A 16,185-nucleotide genomic window follows, 5' to 3' on the forward strand; every position below is an offset into this window, starting at 1 on the left:
GCTGCATTGTTGCAATAGGTACCGCATATATATATATACTGCTGACTTTAAAGGTGATGAAAGTTTTTATAGTAAGAAATCTTTTGATTTTGTGTGCAAATGCTTAAATGCATTTTCTTTTAACAGATTTAAATAAAGTTACTAAACCCTTTCAAAATGGATAAGTTTTTAAAATGAAACTGAAACATACATAATGAGGAAAAAAATGATGCATTAACACTACCTTCGCAGTCATCTGATTTAGACCTACACATTTCGAATGCAAAGAAACAAAAATTAAAAAGTATGTATTTCAGTCCTCTTGGGAATATGATTATTTGGTAAATAGATAATAGTAGCGGAACTGGTGTAATTTGTTTATTATGTCAGACGTGTTTGGCTGGCTATCGCAAGTCAAATTGTGAAAGACATTACCAAACATGCCATTGGAATTTTCATGAAGCTTTTCCCAAATTTAGTAATATTAGAAAAGCTAAACTTCAAGAAGAAAAAAAAATAAATTTAACAGATAGAAAAAAAATTTTAATTTAGGTCAAGCTAATAGTATTAAAGTGTTAGCAAATGAAGTTTCGTTTATTTTATCAAATATAATTGCAAAGAATTCATTGCTTTACACTAGTGGTGAAATAATAAAAAATCATGTAATGTCATCATTAGAAGTGCTTGCCAGCATCTTACCAGAAAAATAGAGAGCTACCTTGATTAGATCTGCCAAAAATATTCCTTTGAGTAATGATATAGTTTCAAATCAAGTTCATAAAATGTCAGTGTAATATTCAATGAATTATTAGGTAGAATTGAAAGCTGTGTACCTTTTTCGCTGGCTCTTGATGAGTCGACTGATGTTTCGGGCACATCACAACTCATGTATTTGTTTGTTTGATTCAAAATAATGGCAGCTGTGAAGAAGATTTTTTGGCTATTTTTCTGCTTATCTTGGTCCTGAGCCATCTGCAGCTCAACTTGTTCTTAAGTTCCAGTTTGATTTTTGATTTGGTAGTTGTTGGCGCATCGGCTTCTGTGGCCATATTGCACCTCCCAAGGTTTTTGCAGTGCTTTGATCCAAGCCCGAGGCGGGAATCGAACCCGCGACCTTTGGGTTGCCGGGCAGGTACTTTACCCACTCGGCTAGCCCGGTCGGCTTCTTAAGTTCCAGTACATACTGCTTTTTCTCCTCTTATCTCAAAGACCTTCGTATTATTTACTCGAGTCAGTTTTTTTCCCTTTCTTTTCTTACATCTATATCAAGTGTGCATCTTACCATTCTGTGATCACTTCCAACATTTACCTTGTTGAGGATGGTAACACGGTACTCATGCTGTACAAGTCTCAAATCTCCTGTACTATAGAATATAGTATGTAACTATTGAGACAAATAGCAGAGAAGAAAAGTGCATGGATGCAAATAAATTATCAGGTGATACAGAAGTCTATGGTAGATATTAATTAGCCTGTAATCAAGTTACAGAGGAGATTAGGAGAGCCATAACAGATGAGAAGTCTCTGACAAAGAATGCAAAGACTTCTTTACTTATGTAAACACTAGAAGTAAGGGGGTGAATCAAATTGGTCCACTGGCTATCAATGGTTTCGCTGTTGATGATCCTGCTAAGGTTGCAGACAAATCGAATAGGAATTTTGCATCTACATTCACACATAAAGAATTCTTTAGGGAAGGGGATGCCAAAAGTTTATCAAACTCTAACAGGAAGCTATACAATTTTGTAATAACTCAGAGGAAAGTGGAAGAAACATTGGTGAAGTTAAACAAAAAAAGGCACCTTAGCAGAGGTTGGAATCTATCCAATTATATTAAAGGAGGCAGCAAAGCATTATGGATAAGCAAACCCTTAGCCATAATTATGAGAGCAACCTTGGATTCAAGGGAAGTCCCAAAGAACTGGAGATGTGCAAATATATCCCCTGTTCATAAACGGGGATCAAAAGGCAACATGGGTAATTACAAGTCAATGTAACTACAATTACATTGTTAGCTTAATGTCTGTTCCAGAAAAAATAATGGAATCACTGGTTAAAGAAGTAATGCAGGACCATCTGGACAGGCATGCAATTACACTGCAATCACAGCATGGATTTGATGATGCTTACTATGATGCAGTGACCAAGGAACTGGATGCAAAATATAATTTTAATATCATATATTTGGATTTCAGGAAGGCTTTTGATACATTAGCATTAGCATTAGTAGAGGCATTTGATGCAAGAAAGCAAGCTTATGCAGCATCAGCCAAAAAAAAAAAAAAAACCACTCCCACTTCACCCCTCTGTTCGTTCAAAATACCTGTCCAGCTGAGCCTTAAACTTATTTAGGCTATCAACCTCCACGACAAGGGATGGAAGTCTGTTCCACCAACCAACCACCCGCTGGCTAAAGGCAAATTTCCGCACGTCTATCCTACATCTGTCTTTCCTCAATTTGAATTTATGCCCTCTCAGGTGATTATTCTGAGCTAGAGGAAGAATCCCATCAGCATTGAGCATGCTCAAACCATTCAAGGCTTTATACACCACTATCAGATCACCTCGCTGGTGCCTATTCTCCAGACACTGTAATTTGCAAAACTTAAGCCTTTCTTCGTAAGAGCACCCCTTTGTTCCATTCACTAATCTTGTTGCCCTTCTCTGTACTCGTTCCAGCAGCTCTACATCCTTCTTGAAATGAGGCCTCCAGACCTGTATACAGTACCCTAGGTGTGGCCTGACCATTGCCTTATACAAGGGAATAATCACCTCCCTATCCCTGCTGGAAAAATTCCTGTATATCATTGACAATACTCCATGAGCTACTCTTGCAGCCCGTCTGCACTGCTCAGAGAACTTCATATCTGCCTGCACAACCACCCCCAAGTCCCTTTCATTCTCTGCCACTGTCAGTGTAGTACCACAGAGTTGATACGTTGCTCTGGGGTTGCTGTTTCCCATGTGTAGTACTTTACATTTGTCAATGTTAAACTTCATTTGCTCAACCTTTCCAGATCCTGTTGCAGCAGCATAGTGTCAGTAGTGTCCTTGACAACCCTGCCAACCTTTGTATCGTGTGCAAACTTGGACATTAAGCTTGATATACCATCATCAATATCATTTATAAATACAGAAAACAATAATGGACCCAACACTGAGCCCTGAGGGACTCCACTAATAACATTAGTCCACGATGAGCAGTGTCCATTGATTATCACTCTGTCTTCTCCCCCGCAACCACCCCTTTATCTATAGCAGCAATTTGCCTCCAATGTCACACTGCTCCAATTTGTGTAGCAGTCTTCCATGTGCAACAGTATCAAAAGCCTTTCTAAGATCCAAGTATATAATATCAAAGCTATTCCCTGCATCCAGTTCTTTTGTAACTGCATCATAGTATCCAATCAAATTGGTCAGGCAAGACTTCCCCTTAACAAAACCATGCTGTGTCCGAGCTATAACTGAAGTCTTGTCTAAATGATCCTGCAGTGCTTCTTTAACCAGTGCCTCCATCGATTTTCATGGAACAGAAGTTAAGCTCACAGGTCTATAATTACTTGTGTCAGCCTTTGATCCTCCTTTGTGAATTGGGGTCACATTTGCACATTTCCAGTCTATGGGTACCTCCCCTGAGTCCAAGGAAGCTCTCATAATTATGGCTAAGGGTTTGCTTACTTCCTTTGCTGCCTCCTTTAATATAACTGGATAGATCTCATCCACCCCGGGTGCCTTTCTTGTGTTTATCTTCAACAATTTCTCCTCCACTTTACTCCCAGTTATTTCAAGATTCTGTAGCTTACTGCTAGAGTTGAATACACCTCTGGCATTCCCCTCGCTGAATAACTCCTCATGTGTGAATGTCGATGCAAAATATTCATTTAGTTTGTTAGCTACCTGAGCAGGATCATCAACAGTTGACCCATCAATATCAAGTGGACCAATCTGATTCATCCCCTTCCTTCTAGAGTTTACATAAGTAAAGAACTCTTTGCTGTTTTTCTTTGCATCCCTTGCCAAGGATTTCTCGTAATCTGCCTTCGCCTACCTAACCTCCTTTGTAACTTGGTTGCATATCAACTTGTATCTATCATAGGCTTCTGTGTCATGTGTTAATTTGTAAGTATCCCATGCATTTTTCTTCTCTGCCATATGCCTCATTAGTTCATCTGACATCCATTTTGGCCTAAACCTTGAACAATATTTCTTAGTTGGTATGTAAAGCCTAGTAGCTTCCAAGATAAGTTCTTTGAATGCTTCCCATTTTGAATTTGCTGTTGGTAACATCATCAATTGGTCCCACTGTATAGAATTTAAATACTGTCTCAGTCCATCGTAGTCGCCTTTACGGAAGCAATAACCCTTCCCTTTACCCCTAATGGTAGTTACCTCTTTGAGTAAATCCCACTTCAGCACACTGTGATCACTGCCACCTAGTGGTTCATTTATCTGCAGATTCTTAATGCATGAAGAATCACTGCTGATAATCAAATCAAGAGTATTACTCCCTCTAGTTGCCTCCCGAACATGCTGATGTAGAATACAATCATCCAATAAATCCACAAAAGCCCTGCTAGTGTGTGAGTGAACAGCCCCCAAATTCCAGTCAATATCTGGGAAATTAAAATCTCCCATTATAAGACTCTCTGATTTACTGGCCCACTCTATTTCCCTGTACAGTTTCTTATTATACTCATCAGAGTCATTAGGCCTATAGCACACTCCTACTCTCAATTTTGATCTCCCAATGCTTATGTCACACCAAACTGACTCAACACTGCACTGTCCAGCGATGTCGACTGGCTTCACTTCCTTGGATTTTATGTGTTTCTTAACTAATAGCATAACCCCTCCCCCCTTCCTATCCTGTCTATCCTTTCTGTAGACGTTGTACTCCCCAAATTCCAGTTCTGCATCCCTTACATCTGTGTGACACCACGTCTCTGATATCCCAACAATATCTGCCTTTGATGTTTTGAGCAATACCTCAAATTCATCAAATTTATTTACTAAACTCCTATAATTGGTGTACACGCAAGTATACCTGCACCTGTTTCTATTCTTAGCTACCCTAACACAACCCATGTGTTTACTTGTACCGCAATGGCTCCCAGCAGTCTCTGAAATATCATGCATCTTGTTTTTCAGGCTTCTGCTCATTCCAATAGAAGCAGTGCATGAATCTCCTTCACCTCTGCCAGTGGCTACTGTCAATCTATTGGTCTTTGTCTCCCCCCAAGCTAGCAGTTTTCCGATCCACCTAACACTGCCTCGATAGCATCAGCAAATATTCTTGCACCCTTTATATTTAAGTGTATCCCATACTGTTGCAAATAAAATACTGCTGTACAAACTGGAGCAATATGGTATTAAGGGCAAGTTACTGCTATAGATAAAAGGATGGTTAAGTGGAAGAAGACAGAGAGTAGTTATTAATTTCTACTTAGTGTGTGTGCACAAATACTTTTAATAAATTAAAAATTTATACATTTATTATATACCACTATTCACTTTGATTCTCAAATTTTTTCAAAATTTATTTCAAATTTGGCCAACTTCAGAATGCAAAAATTTTAAATTATGGTGTTGCTTCCTGCAGAGTAGAGAACAACTTGCAAGAATACTAGGTTTCATGCTCTCATCTTTACTACATGAAAACAATAAAAAAATCTTTCAAAAACAACTACAGTAAGACTAGTATTGAACTAATGGGACAGTATAAAAATATAAACAATTAACCTGAAACTATTTGAAACTTTGTTGTGAATCATCTGTTAGATTACCAGCACACTAAAAGTTGCAAAAGGAACAGTAACAGGTGACCTGACAGGTTCTCACAATTCATTATTTAGAAAGATATAAAAAAAATTTAAGATTTTTAATCATTAATTAACAGTTAACATGTGATCATTATTTTCAAGGATTACCTGACAGGTGACTCAACCACCACAGCTGGGTTAATATGCTGAATGCTCAATACCTTCTCTGATTTTTAAAAACAAATAATGAAATTAAGCAAATGATTTTCACAATTTATTCGTGGGATATTTTCAGGCCATACACACACAATAAGCAATACAGAGGCAATATGGAAAAAAAAGGGGGGAAAAAGAGAGAAGAAACAAACAAAATAAATAAGGGCAGAAGTAGAAAAGGAAGGAAAGTGATAGGAATATGTATCTAAAAAATTATGAAAATATCAGGTGAATATAGACAAAGTTATAACCAGTAAAAGATAAATTAAACTGGCATCACCTGACAGCACCAAGGCCAAAAAGAGTGTAAAAATATCACAAATATGATATAGTAAATCAACCACAAAAAAAAAAAAAATAGGACAAAGCAAGGAACAAATAATAGTCATCTCTCTGCTTCTTTAATGCTTTATTTTTACTCTTCTTCATAATATTTTCAGTTCACACACCACTGAATTATGATTACCACATCCATTAAGGACCATGCTGCATAGCTCACAGTATAAAAAAACAGAAGAGCTTCATACACTAGAGCAGTGGTAATTTCATCTGATCATGCAAGTCAAAGTGATAAAGTACAGTTATGGGACATAGTAAAAATACCATGGAGTTTCCAAAAGGCGTGATTGTGGGAATTTATGCATTGTGTGCTTCCATATCGGAAACAGCATGTCATGTCTGATGCTCATGGCCCATTACAAAGAATAGTGTTGAATGGGCCAAACTACCTCCTACTGAAAGAACTGTAAAGGATTATGCAAGTGAACATTCATGATGGGCAAAGAATACAGCACATACAGGCTCAATGGCAAATCAATGTGCTAAAGTTTACATCGCAATATGGGGATTGCAAGAACAATGTTCCAAATTATGATGTGCTGCACACTCAGATAGATGGGAGTTCCACAGTAGATAACCCAAGAAACATCCTCTCCTTTTTGCTGATTATCATCGATGGTAAATGCTGAGGTGTCAACAAAGTGCTAGTTGGATACTGGAGCTGGAGGACTTGAAATGAGTGTGCTGATCAGATGAGTTCAAATACCTGGTACAACACACCAATGTGCACCTTCATGTTGGCAACAAGAGTCCACGGACCATCATGAATAGTGCCTACTATCCAAACAGGTGGCAGTGGTAGATTAATATGGGGCTTGTTTTGTTGACAAGAACTAGGACCCCTGAGGCATATGGATCAACATTTCACCAGTGGGGTCTACTGGCAGCTCTTTGTAGACCATATGCATCCTGCCATGCTACATATTTTCCCTGGCAGACACAGGATCTTCCAAGACAATAATGCACCATATAATCAGGCCCACACTGCACATGAGTGGGAGGTGAAGTGGGCACAGTGAAGATATCTTGATTGAGCTCTAAATTTGCCTGACCTGAATCCAATTGAACATCAGTGGGATGTTTTGAAATGAAGTGGGGCTTATGGACACAACCATTATCTATTCGGACACTGTGGAAAGCCTTGCAGGTAGTATGGCTATCAATGGGGTCAATGCCTAGGTGAAAAGGGCTGCTATCTATGTGAATGGTGGCCAACAGGGTATTAGGTAAGTGGTCATAATTCAGTGATCACTCAGTGTACATGTGTGTGCATGTGATGCGTGTAATACACTAATCCTTCTTCAGTTCTAACCAGGTTTGATGACTTCTAGTAATTCAAAACCAGTAAGCCTTTCTTGAAGAGAAGTCATTTTCATGGGTCTATCTATTGCTCTAGCTTAGTGTAATATTTATTTCCTCCATTATATACAATTTATACTCTGTGGACAATGAAATAAGAGAACGAGATTTTTTCCATACCAGTACAATAAAAGACAAGCTGAATCATTGTTGATAACATTTACTACCGTGCAACTTATTCAACATTTGTTAATGCTAGAAAATTTAATGGTCTGTCATAGTTTGAAAGTGGGCAATTATGTGCTAGAAGAGTATATGCCCTTCCCCCCTCTGTAAATCAGTATATCTAGTGGGCTATTCAAGAAAACTGATGCATGTTTTATGACCTGATTAATATAGAACTCAATATTCCACAAGTTCACGAGCCCACCAAGGATTGATCTGATACCTTTTGCAGAAAATATTTACCACTTTCTACTCTCACAAGTTGAAATTACAGAAGTAATTTTATCTCACATGGCTATAATGTGCCACTTACAGTGGGCACCATATGAAAATACTCCAAAATAAGCATAAAAAATGACTTTTCATAAAGGTTGTTTGTTGTTGTTTGTTTATTTGGTTTTTAGGAGCATTAGCAACTAAGGCCATATTGCTCCGGGATATGCGGTGGTCATTCCCTGACCTTTCCGCATCCTCCGTATTTGGTGGTGACGGGCTCGAACCCCGGTCTAATCAAGAAGCGTGTGCTATGCACTGCTGCTCCTTCCCACCTGGCTACGGAGGCGCTTGCATAAAGGAGAAGAGAGTGTAGAAAGAGGATAGGGGCAGAGGAGATGCATTGGAATAAGCTTGAAACTCATATTTAATGTATTTAACCCTGTCATTTGCAAGGTTGTTGAACATGTTTGACGACCATATTACGAATGAGCAGCATTATACTACTGCTTTAGAGAAATGCTATTTATTTGTAGTTTAGCATTCAGGAAACTCATGATAGTGGTAGTATCACAATTTGTGGTATAAATGCCTTTGAAAAGACCTGTCTTTTCATTCAGATTTCAGCTGTTCTATAAAAAAAAATTAATGCAAGTCCTATTACAGAAGTAAGGAATGAAATGCAGTAGAACCTCATAAGTTTGAATTCAAAAATCCCAAATTCTGTCCTATGTAGCTCGACTGCACAGCAATCAAAAACTCTTACACCAAGCTTGCAGAACTATCTCTATCTCTCTCACTCTCTCTCTCTCTCGCAAAAAATCTATGGTATTCCAATGACAAATAACATTTAAGTTTGTTTCAGCAATATGATCGTGGTTAACTTTACCACAAATTCCTGAAGCAGTACAAAGGGTACTAGGAAAGTTTTGCAATATGACGCAACAATGAATCACAGGAAGCTGCTTGTTGCTGCACGTTGAGACATGTTCATACGTGCATAGTAGCCGCCGCGCCAAGTCGATGGGCTCAGTTATTCATTAGTAGTGAGAGTGTAAAGTGCTTGCGATGGCATCGTGGTCACGAAATGAGATAAGGACACTTTTGCAGTATAATTTCGTGCGTGGTTTAACCATAGACCAGTGCTTAGAAGAAATGACTCTTGCACTAGATGATGATTGTCCACATCGTACAACGATATTCAGGTGGTATAGAGAATTCCAAAGGGGAAATTTCACTCTGGAGGATTCTGAGAGACCGGGAAGGCCACGAACGTCAGTTACGGAGGAAAACGTTACTGCTGTGAGGAAAATGCTTGACGAAAACAGGCGAGTGACCTACCAACAGATAGAGGATACTTTGGGCCTAAATGCACCAGCAATTCGTTCGATTCTGCAAGATCATTTGCACGTGAAGAAACTTTGTTCTCTCTGGGTGCCGCATCAACTGACTGAAGAGCAGATGACACGACGTGTGACTTGGTGCCGGGAGATGTTAAAAAAGTTTGATAAGGGACAATCTCGGTATGTGAACAACATCGTGACAGGTGACGAGACTTGGCTGTACTATTACGATCTGCCGACCAAGGCTCAAAACAAAGTTTGGGTCTTTGATGATGACGACACACCCGTAATTGTCAGAAAATCCTGATCTGTAAAGAAGAAAATGATAGCTGTATTTTTCAAATCGAGTGGAATTGTGGAATGTGTCGTTTTGGACACGCAGAAGACAGTCACAGCTAAGTGGTATACTGAACAATGCCTGCCTAAAGTCATTGGATCTATGAAGAACCTGCGGCCAAAGTCAAGAATGGACACCTGGTACCTCCATCACGATAATGCTCCAAACTCACCGCGCCAAAGCCTGCACCGAATATTTGACCACGACAGGACTGAAACTTCTCGAGCACCCTCCCTACAGTCCAGACCTTGCTCCCTGCGACTTTGCACTGTTCCCGCATGTGAAAATGAAGCTAAAAGGGAGGCGGTTTTCCAGTGATGAGGACCTTCTACGGGCTTGGGACAACGAGTGTGCTTTACTCCCTAGTGAAACTTGGCAGAACTGGTTTAAAGATTGGTTTCGGAGGATGGAGAGGTGTATTGAATGTAGAGGAAATTACTTTGAAAAAATTAAATAAACAAAGCTGTATTGCAAAACTTTCCTAGTACCCTTTGTATTTCCTACTTTATGAAACTGGTAAAGCTATGAATGAATGGTTTATCAATAATCAAATTCTTTGATATACAAAGGGTACTAGGAAAGTTTTGCAATACAGCTTTGTTTATTTAATTTTTTCAAAGTAATTTCCTCTACATTCAATACACCTCTCCATCCTCCGAAACCAATCTTTAAACCAGTTCTGCCAAGTTTCACTAGGGAGTAAAGCACACTCGTTGTCCCAAGCCCGTAGAAGGTCCTCATCACTGGAAAACCGCCTCCCTTTTAGCTTCATTTTCACATGCGGGAACAGTGCAAAGTCACAGGGAGCAAGGTCTGGACTGTAGGGAGGGTGCTCGAGAAGTTTCAGTCCTGTCGTGGTCAAATATTCGGTGCTGGCTTTGGCGCGGTGACCTGGAGCATTATCGTGATGGAGGTACCAGGTGTCCATTCTTGACTTTGGCCGCAGGTTCTTCATAGATCCAATGACTTTAGGCAGGCATTGTTCAGTATACCACTTAGCTGTGACTGTCTTCTGCGTGTCCAAAACGACACGTTCCACAATTCCACTCGATTTGAAAAATACAGCTATCATTTTCTTCTTTACAGATCGGGATTTTCTGACAATTACGGGTGTGTCGTCATCATCAAAGACCCAAACTTTGTTTTGAGCCTTGGTCGGCAGATCGTAATAATACAGCCAAGTCTCGTCACCTGTCACGATGTTGTTCACATACCGAGATTGTCCCTTATCAAACTTTTTTAACATCTCCCGGCACCAAGTCACACGTCGTGTCATCTGCTCTTCAGTCAGTTGATGCGGCACCCAGAGAGAACAAAGTTTCTTCACGTGCAAATGATCTTGCAGAATTGAACGAATTGCTGGTGCATTTAGGCCCAAAGTATCCTCTATCTGTTGGTAGGTCACTCGCCTGTTTTCGTCAAGCATTTTCCTCACAGCAGTAACGTTTTCCTCCGTAACTGACGTTCGTGGCCTTCCCGGTCTCTCAGAATCCTCCAGAGTGAAATTTCCCCTTTGGAATTCTCTATACCACCTGAATATCGTTGTACGATGTGGACAATCATCATCTAGTGCAAGAGTCATTTCTTCTAAGCACTGGTCTATGGTTAAACCACGCACGAAATTATACCGCAAAAGTGTCCTTATCTCATTTCGTGACCACGATGCCATCGCAAGCACTTTACACTCTCACTACTAATGAATAACTGAGCCCATCGACTTGGCGCGGCGGCTACTATGCACGTATGAACATGTCTCAACATGCAGCTTCCTGTGATTCATTGTTGCGTCATATTGCAAAACTTTCCTAGTACCCTTTGTATCTCTCACTAAACTCACTGTGTGGAATGTGATATCGGAAATTGGTAGGTAACTAAATTTGTTGTGTGGGCATTTCTAAAATGTGGGCTAGCATATCACTCATCTTGGGAAAGTTTCCCAAGCAACACATTCTAAATCATAAGTTAAAAATAAAATAAAGGTGCTCACCCTTCAAGTTTATATGATGTACAGTTTGAATGAGAGCTGTCAGCCATGATTTGGCTGCTTTCCAATGAAATGCACACATTACAGAGTTTACGATGGATGGAATTTATCAAGAAACCATCTGTATCATATTTTATTTATTTTTACCTAAGATTCACAATATGATGATGGGAAACTTTCTCAATGTCAGCAATACATTATAACAGAATAGTGGCAAATGTTAATTTGTGTGTAATCTTTCTACAGTAGTTGTGAATCTGTGCAATTCACTAAGAGCAATATAATATTTGGTTTTGAAAATCTGGAAAGGGCTAAGTCCCAAGACTTCTAGATTTATGAGGTTCTACTGTGAATTTTTTAATTCAAGTAACAAAATTATTGCAGCAGGGAATCCTTACATTACGAAAGTGAAAACCAGTCACGTTGTTAATAATATTATTACATTAATTGATAATTATCTTTCTCTATATTACACAGATTTTACCTGATATTGTAAGGATAGAAATTCATCTGTAATTTCCACATTTAGTTTTATTTCCCTTTTTATATGTTGACTCTGCTCCAACCTTTTGGAACTTTGTCCTTCAACAAAATCACTTGGGGGGATACACAGATTAAAAGGTTAACAGTGGCCGCAGGCAGAGGCAAAAGTGAGCTGCTGCTCATTCTATCAGAATGAGCCACTGCCTGGAAAGCAAGGTGCTGGGGATACCAGAGACTGCTGGGAGTCATAGTGGAACAAGTAAATACGTGGGCTGTGTTAAGGTAGCTAAGAATAAGAACAGGTGCATGTATAATTGTGTGTACACCAATGCTAGGAGTTTAGTAAATGAATTTGAGGTGCTGGTCAAAACATCAAAGGCAGATATTGTTGAGATATCAGAGACATGGTTTCACACAGATATAAGCAGTTCAAAATTGGAATTTGGGGAGTACAATGTGTACAGAAAGGATAGACAGGACAGGAAGGGAGGAGGGGTTATGCTGTTAGTTAAGAAACACGTAAAATCAAAGGAAGTCATCAAATTCATGTTGGTGGACAATGCAATGTTGAGTCTATTTGGTGTGACATAAGCACTGGGAAAGGAAAAATGAGAGTAGGTGTATGTGTTATAGGCCTAATGAATCTGATGAGTATAATGAGCAATTGTGCAGAGAAATAGAGTGGGCCAGTAAATCAGAATAATGTCTTATATGATGTGGGAATTACCTCCTATAGAAAGGGCTATTGCTTTCGTAAAGGTGACTCCAGGGATCTCAGACAGTTTTTAAATTCTGTACAGTGGGATCAACTGACGATGTTAATAAAGTTGAATTCTAAATGGGAAGCCTTCAGAAACTTAATTTTGGAGGCTGCTAGGCTTTTCATTCCAACTAAGAAATACTGTTCAAGGTTTAGGCCTAAATAGATGACAGATGAACTAATGAAACTCATGGCAGAGAAGAAAAATGTATGGGATGCATATAAAGTATCAGGTGACAGAGAAACCTATGGCAGCTATAAACTAGTCTGTAACAAAAGTCGCAGACTAGTTTATAGTCGCTAGTTTATAGTCGTGTATGTAACAAAAGTCGAAGGCAGATTACGAGAAATCCTTGGCAAAGGATGCAAAGAAAAACAGCAAAGAGTTCTTTACTTATGTAAACTCTAGAAGGAAAGGGATGAATCAGATTGAACCACTTAACATAGATGGGTTGACTATTGATGATCATGCTCAGGTAGCTGATAAACTGAATAAGTATTTTGCATCTACATTCACACATGAGGAGTTATTCAACGAGGGGAGCGCCAGAACTTTATCAAACTCTAACAGGAAGCTAAGTGATTTTGTAATAACTGAGAGCAGAGTGTAAGAGAAATTGTTGAAGTTAAACATAAAAAAGGCACCTGGGGTGGATGGGATCTATCCAGTTATATTAAAGGAGGCAGCAAAGGAAGTAAGCAAACCCTTAGACATAATTATGAGAGCTTCCTTGGACTCGGGGGAGGTCCCCATGGACTGCAGGTGTGCAAATGTATCACCAATTCACAAAGGAGGTTCAAAAGGCAACACAAGTAACTACAGACCTGTTAGTTAAACTTGTGTTCTGGGGAAAATAATGGAGTCACTGGTTAAAGAAGCATTGCAGGATCATCTACACAAGATTGCAGTAATAGTTGACATAGCATGGGTTTGTTATAGAGAAGTCTTGTCTGACCAATTTGATTGGATAGTATGATGTGGTCACAAAGGAACTGAATGCCAAAATAATTTTGATATCATATACTTGGATTTCGGGAAAGCTTTTGATACTGTTGCACATGGAAGACTGCTGTACAAATTGGAGAGATGTGGCATTAAGGGTAAGTTGCTACAATGGATAAAGGGATAGTTGAGTGGGAGACAACAGAGAGTGGTAATCAATGGACTCTCCTCTTCATGGACAAATGTTATTAGTTCCCCAGGGTCGGTGTTGGGCCCATTGTTGTTTTGTATATTTATCAATGATATTGATGAAGGTATATCAGGTTTAATGTCCAAGTTTGCAGATGACACAAAGGTTGGCAGGTTTGTTAACGACAGTAAATACAGTATGCCTACTCCAACTGGATCTAGATAAGTTGGGCAAATGGGCTGAGAAGTGGCAACTGAAGTTTAACATTGACAAATACAAAGTACTGCATATGGGTAGCAATAACCAAAGAGAATTCTACCAACTGTGTTTATTACACTCAGGGAAGTGAAAAGTGAAAAAGACCTAGGGTAATTGTGCAGTCAAATATGAAGTTCGCTGAGCAGTGCAGAAGGGCTGCCAGGGCAGGTCACGGAGTCTTGTCAATGATATATAGGAATTTTTCTAGCAGCGAAAGGGATGTGATTATCCTGTTATACAACGCAATGGTCAGGTCACAACTATAGTACTGTGTATAGGTCTGGAGGCCTCAATTTTAGGAAGAATGTAGAGTTGCTAGAACGAGTACAAAGAAGGGCAACAAGATTTGTGAGGGGAACAAAAGGGCGCTCTTATCAAGAAAGGTTTAAGTTCTGCAAATTGCAGCCTGGAGAGTAGGCACCTGCGAGGTGATCTGATTGAGGTGTATAAGGCCTTGAATGGGTTGAGCAAGCTGAATACTGATGGGATTCTTCCTCTTGCTCAGATTAAGAACCTGAGGGGACATAGATTCAAATTGAGGAAAAGATAGTTTTAGAATAGATGTGTGGAAATTTGCCTTTTGCCAGCGGATAGTCGATTGGTGGAATAGACTTCCATCTTTTGCTGTGGAACTTGATAGCCTAAATAAATTTAAGGCTGAGCTGGACAGGCATTTGGAACAAATGGAGGGGTGAAATGGGAGAGTTTTTTTTTTTTTTTTTTTGGCTGATGTTCCATAAGCTTGCTTTCTTGCATCATATGCCTCTATTAATGCTAATACTTCTGGATGGTTTTGCTGAAGACTTTACTTCAGCATTTCAGGCCTATCTTTCATCTATACCAACTGCCTTTCACATTTGATAATTTCCACAAGCTTTTCTATTCAATAATAGAAATAGTATGTAAATTTTTACTCTTCTTGGATGAAGTCTTCAGCATTTTTGTTCAGTAAATCACCAAAGTATTTTATAATATACTGCATTGGTTCTTTTAAAAGTATTCTGATATATAGATATCGGATTGATACTCGTTAAAAGAAATCTCTGTATAACGAAATGATTCCTGTACTCCCAAATTTCAATCAATGACACCCATATTTGTATAAATTTGCATAATGTCAGCAGAATTTATGGGATAATGTTATCAACAACCATCTGTCAATGTTATTTTTCAATAATATAAAAATATTATTAAATTTAAATGCACCAAACAATTAAATCTTTATGGATAGGGGTGAAAAAACATTTAACATCACTATTAAAATATGCATACCTTAATTAGAAGTTCACGACAATTCATTTGATTGTTTTCTTCAGAGAATATCCTTGCAAGTTCTGAAAACACCTCAATTTTTTCTCTGTAAAATAAAAATGTTATATTTAATTGGAACATTTTATGAAGTTTATTGGATAAATCATGCTTCTCTAGAACAAAAATAGAAATCTAAGAAGTAGACATCAGTAAAAACTGTTTACTAAAACGTTGCACCACAATATCACTCAGACTGCACTTGGTGAAGATGAAGACTTCTGTAGCTGCTGCAAATGGATATGTGTTCCTTGAAATTTTATCGTATTTTTGATTAGTCAACGTATTAATTTGTGTTTTACAAATAGATTAAATAGGCTTAGTAGCATTCGTTACCTTATTTTTTAAACTTAGCTAGTGATTTAAGTTACAACTTGCTACTCATATTGCTATCATGCATGTGTTTTGGCAGGAATATTGTAGAGTAACCAGTAGTGCTACAATACAATACAAAATAAGAAGGGTTTAAATTGTAATAAATAAGTATTTTGAAGGTTTTAATCACCTTTTGGGCATATATCTTTTGCATTTTATGGTATTTTTGATTAG

The 16,185-nt window shown here is 38.6% G+C and overlaps 1 protein-coding gene across 3 annotated transcripts in view; it reads right to left on the bottom strand.

Moving 5' to 3' along the window:
• Rgl (Ral guanine nucleotide dissociation stimulator-like) overlaps positions 1–16,185 on the bottom strand; it is a 292,275-nt gene that overhangs the window by 114,719 nt on the left and 161,371 nt on the right. For all 3 annotated transcript variants that reach the window (XM_090389533.1, XM_090389534.1, XM_090389532.1), the window contains one exon: positions 15,601–15,685. In XM_090389533.1, coding sequence (XP_090245659.1) covers positions 15,601–15,685 — 85 coding nt within the window. The remainder of the gene's footprint in view (positions 1–15,600; positions 15,686–16,185) is intronic.

The sequence above is a fragment of the Mastigoproctus giganteus genome, chromosome 2 (genome assembly GCF_048544385.1).
Source record: "Mastigoproctus giganteus isolate SK-2022 chromosome 2, ASM4854438v1, whole genome shotgun sequence".
NCBI lineage: Eukaryota > Metazoa > Arthropoda > Arachnida > Uropygi > Thelyphonidae > Mastigoproctus > Mastigoproctus giganteus.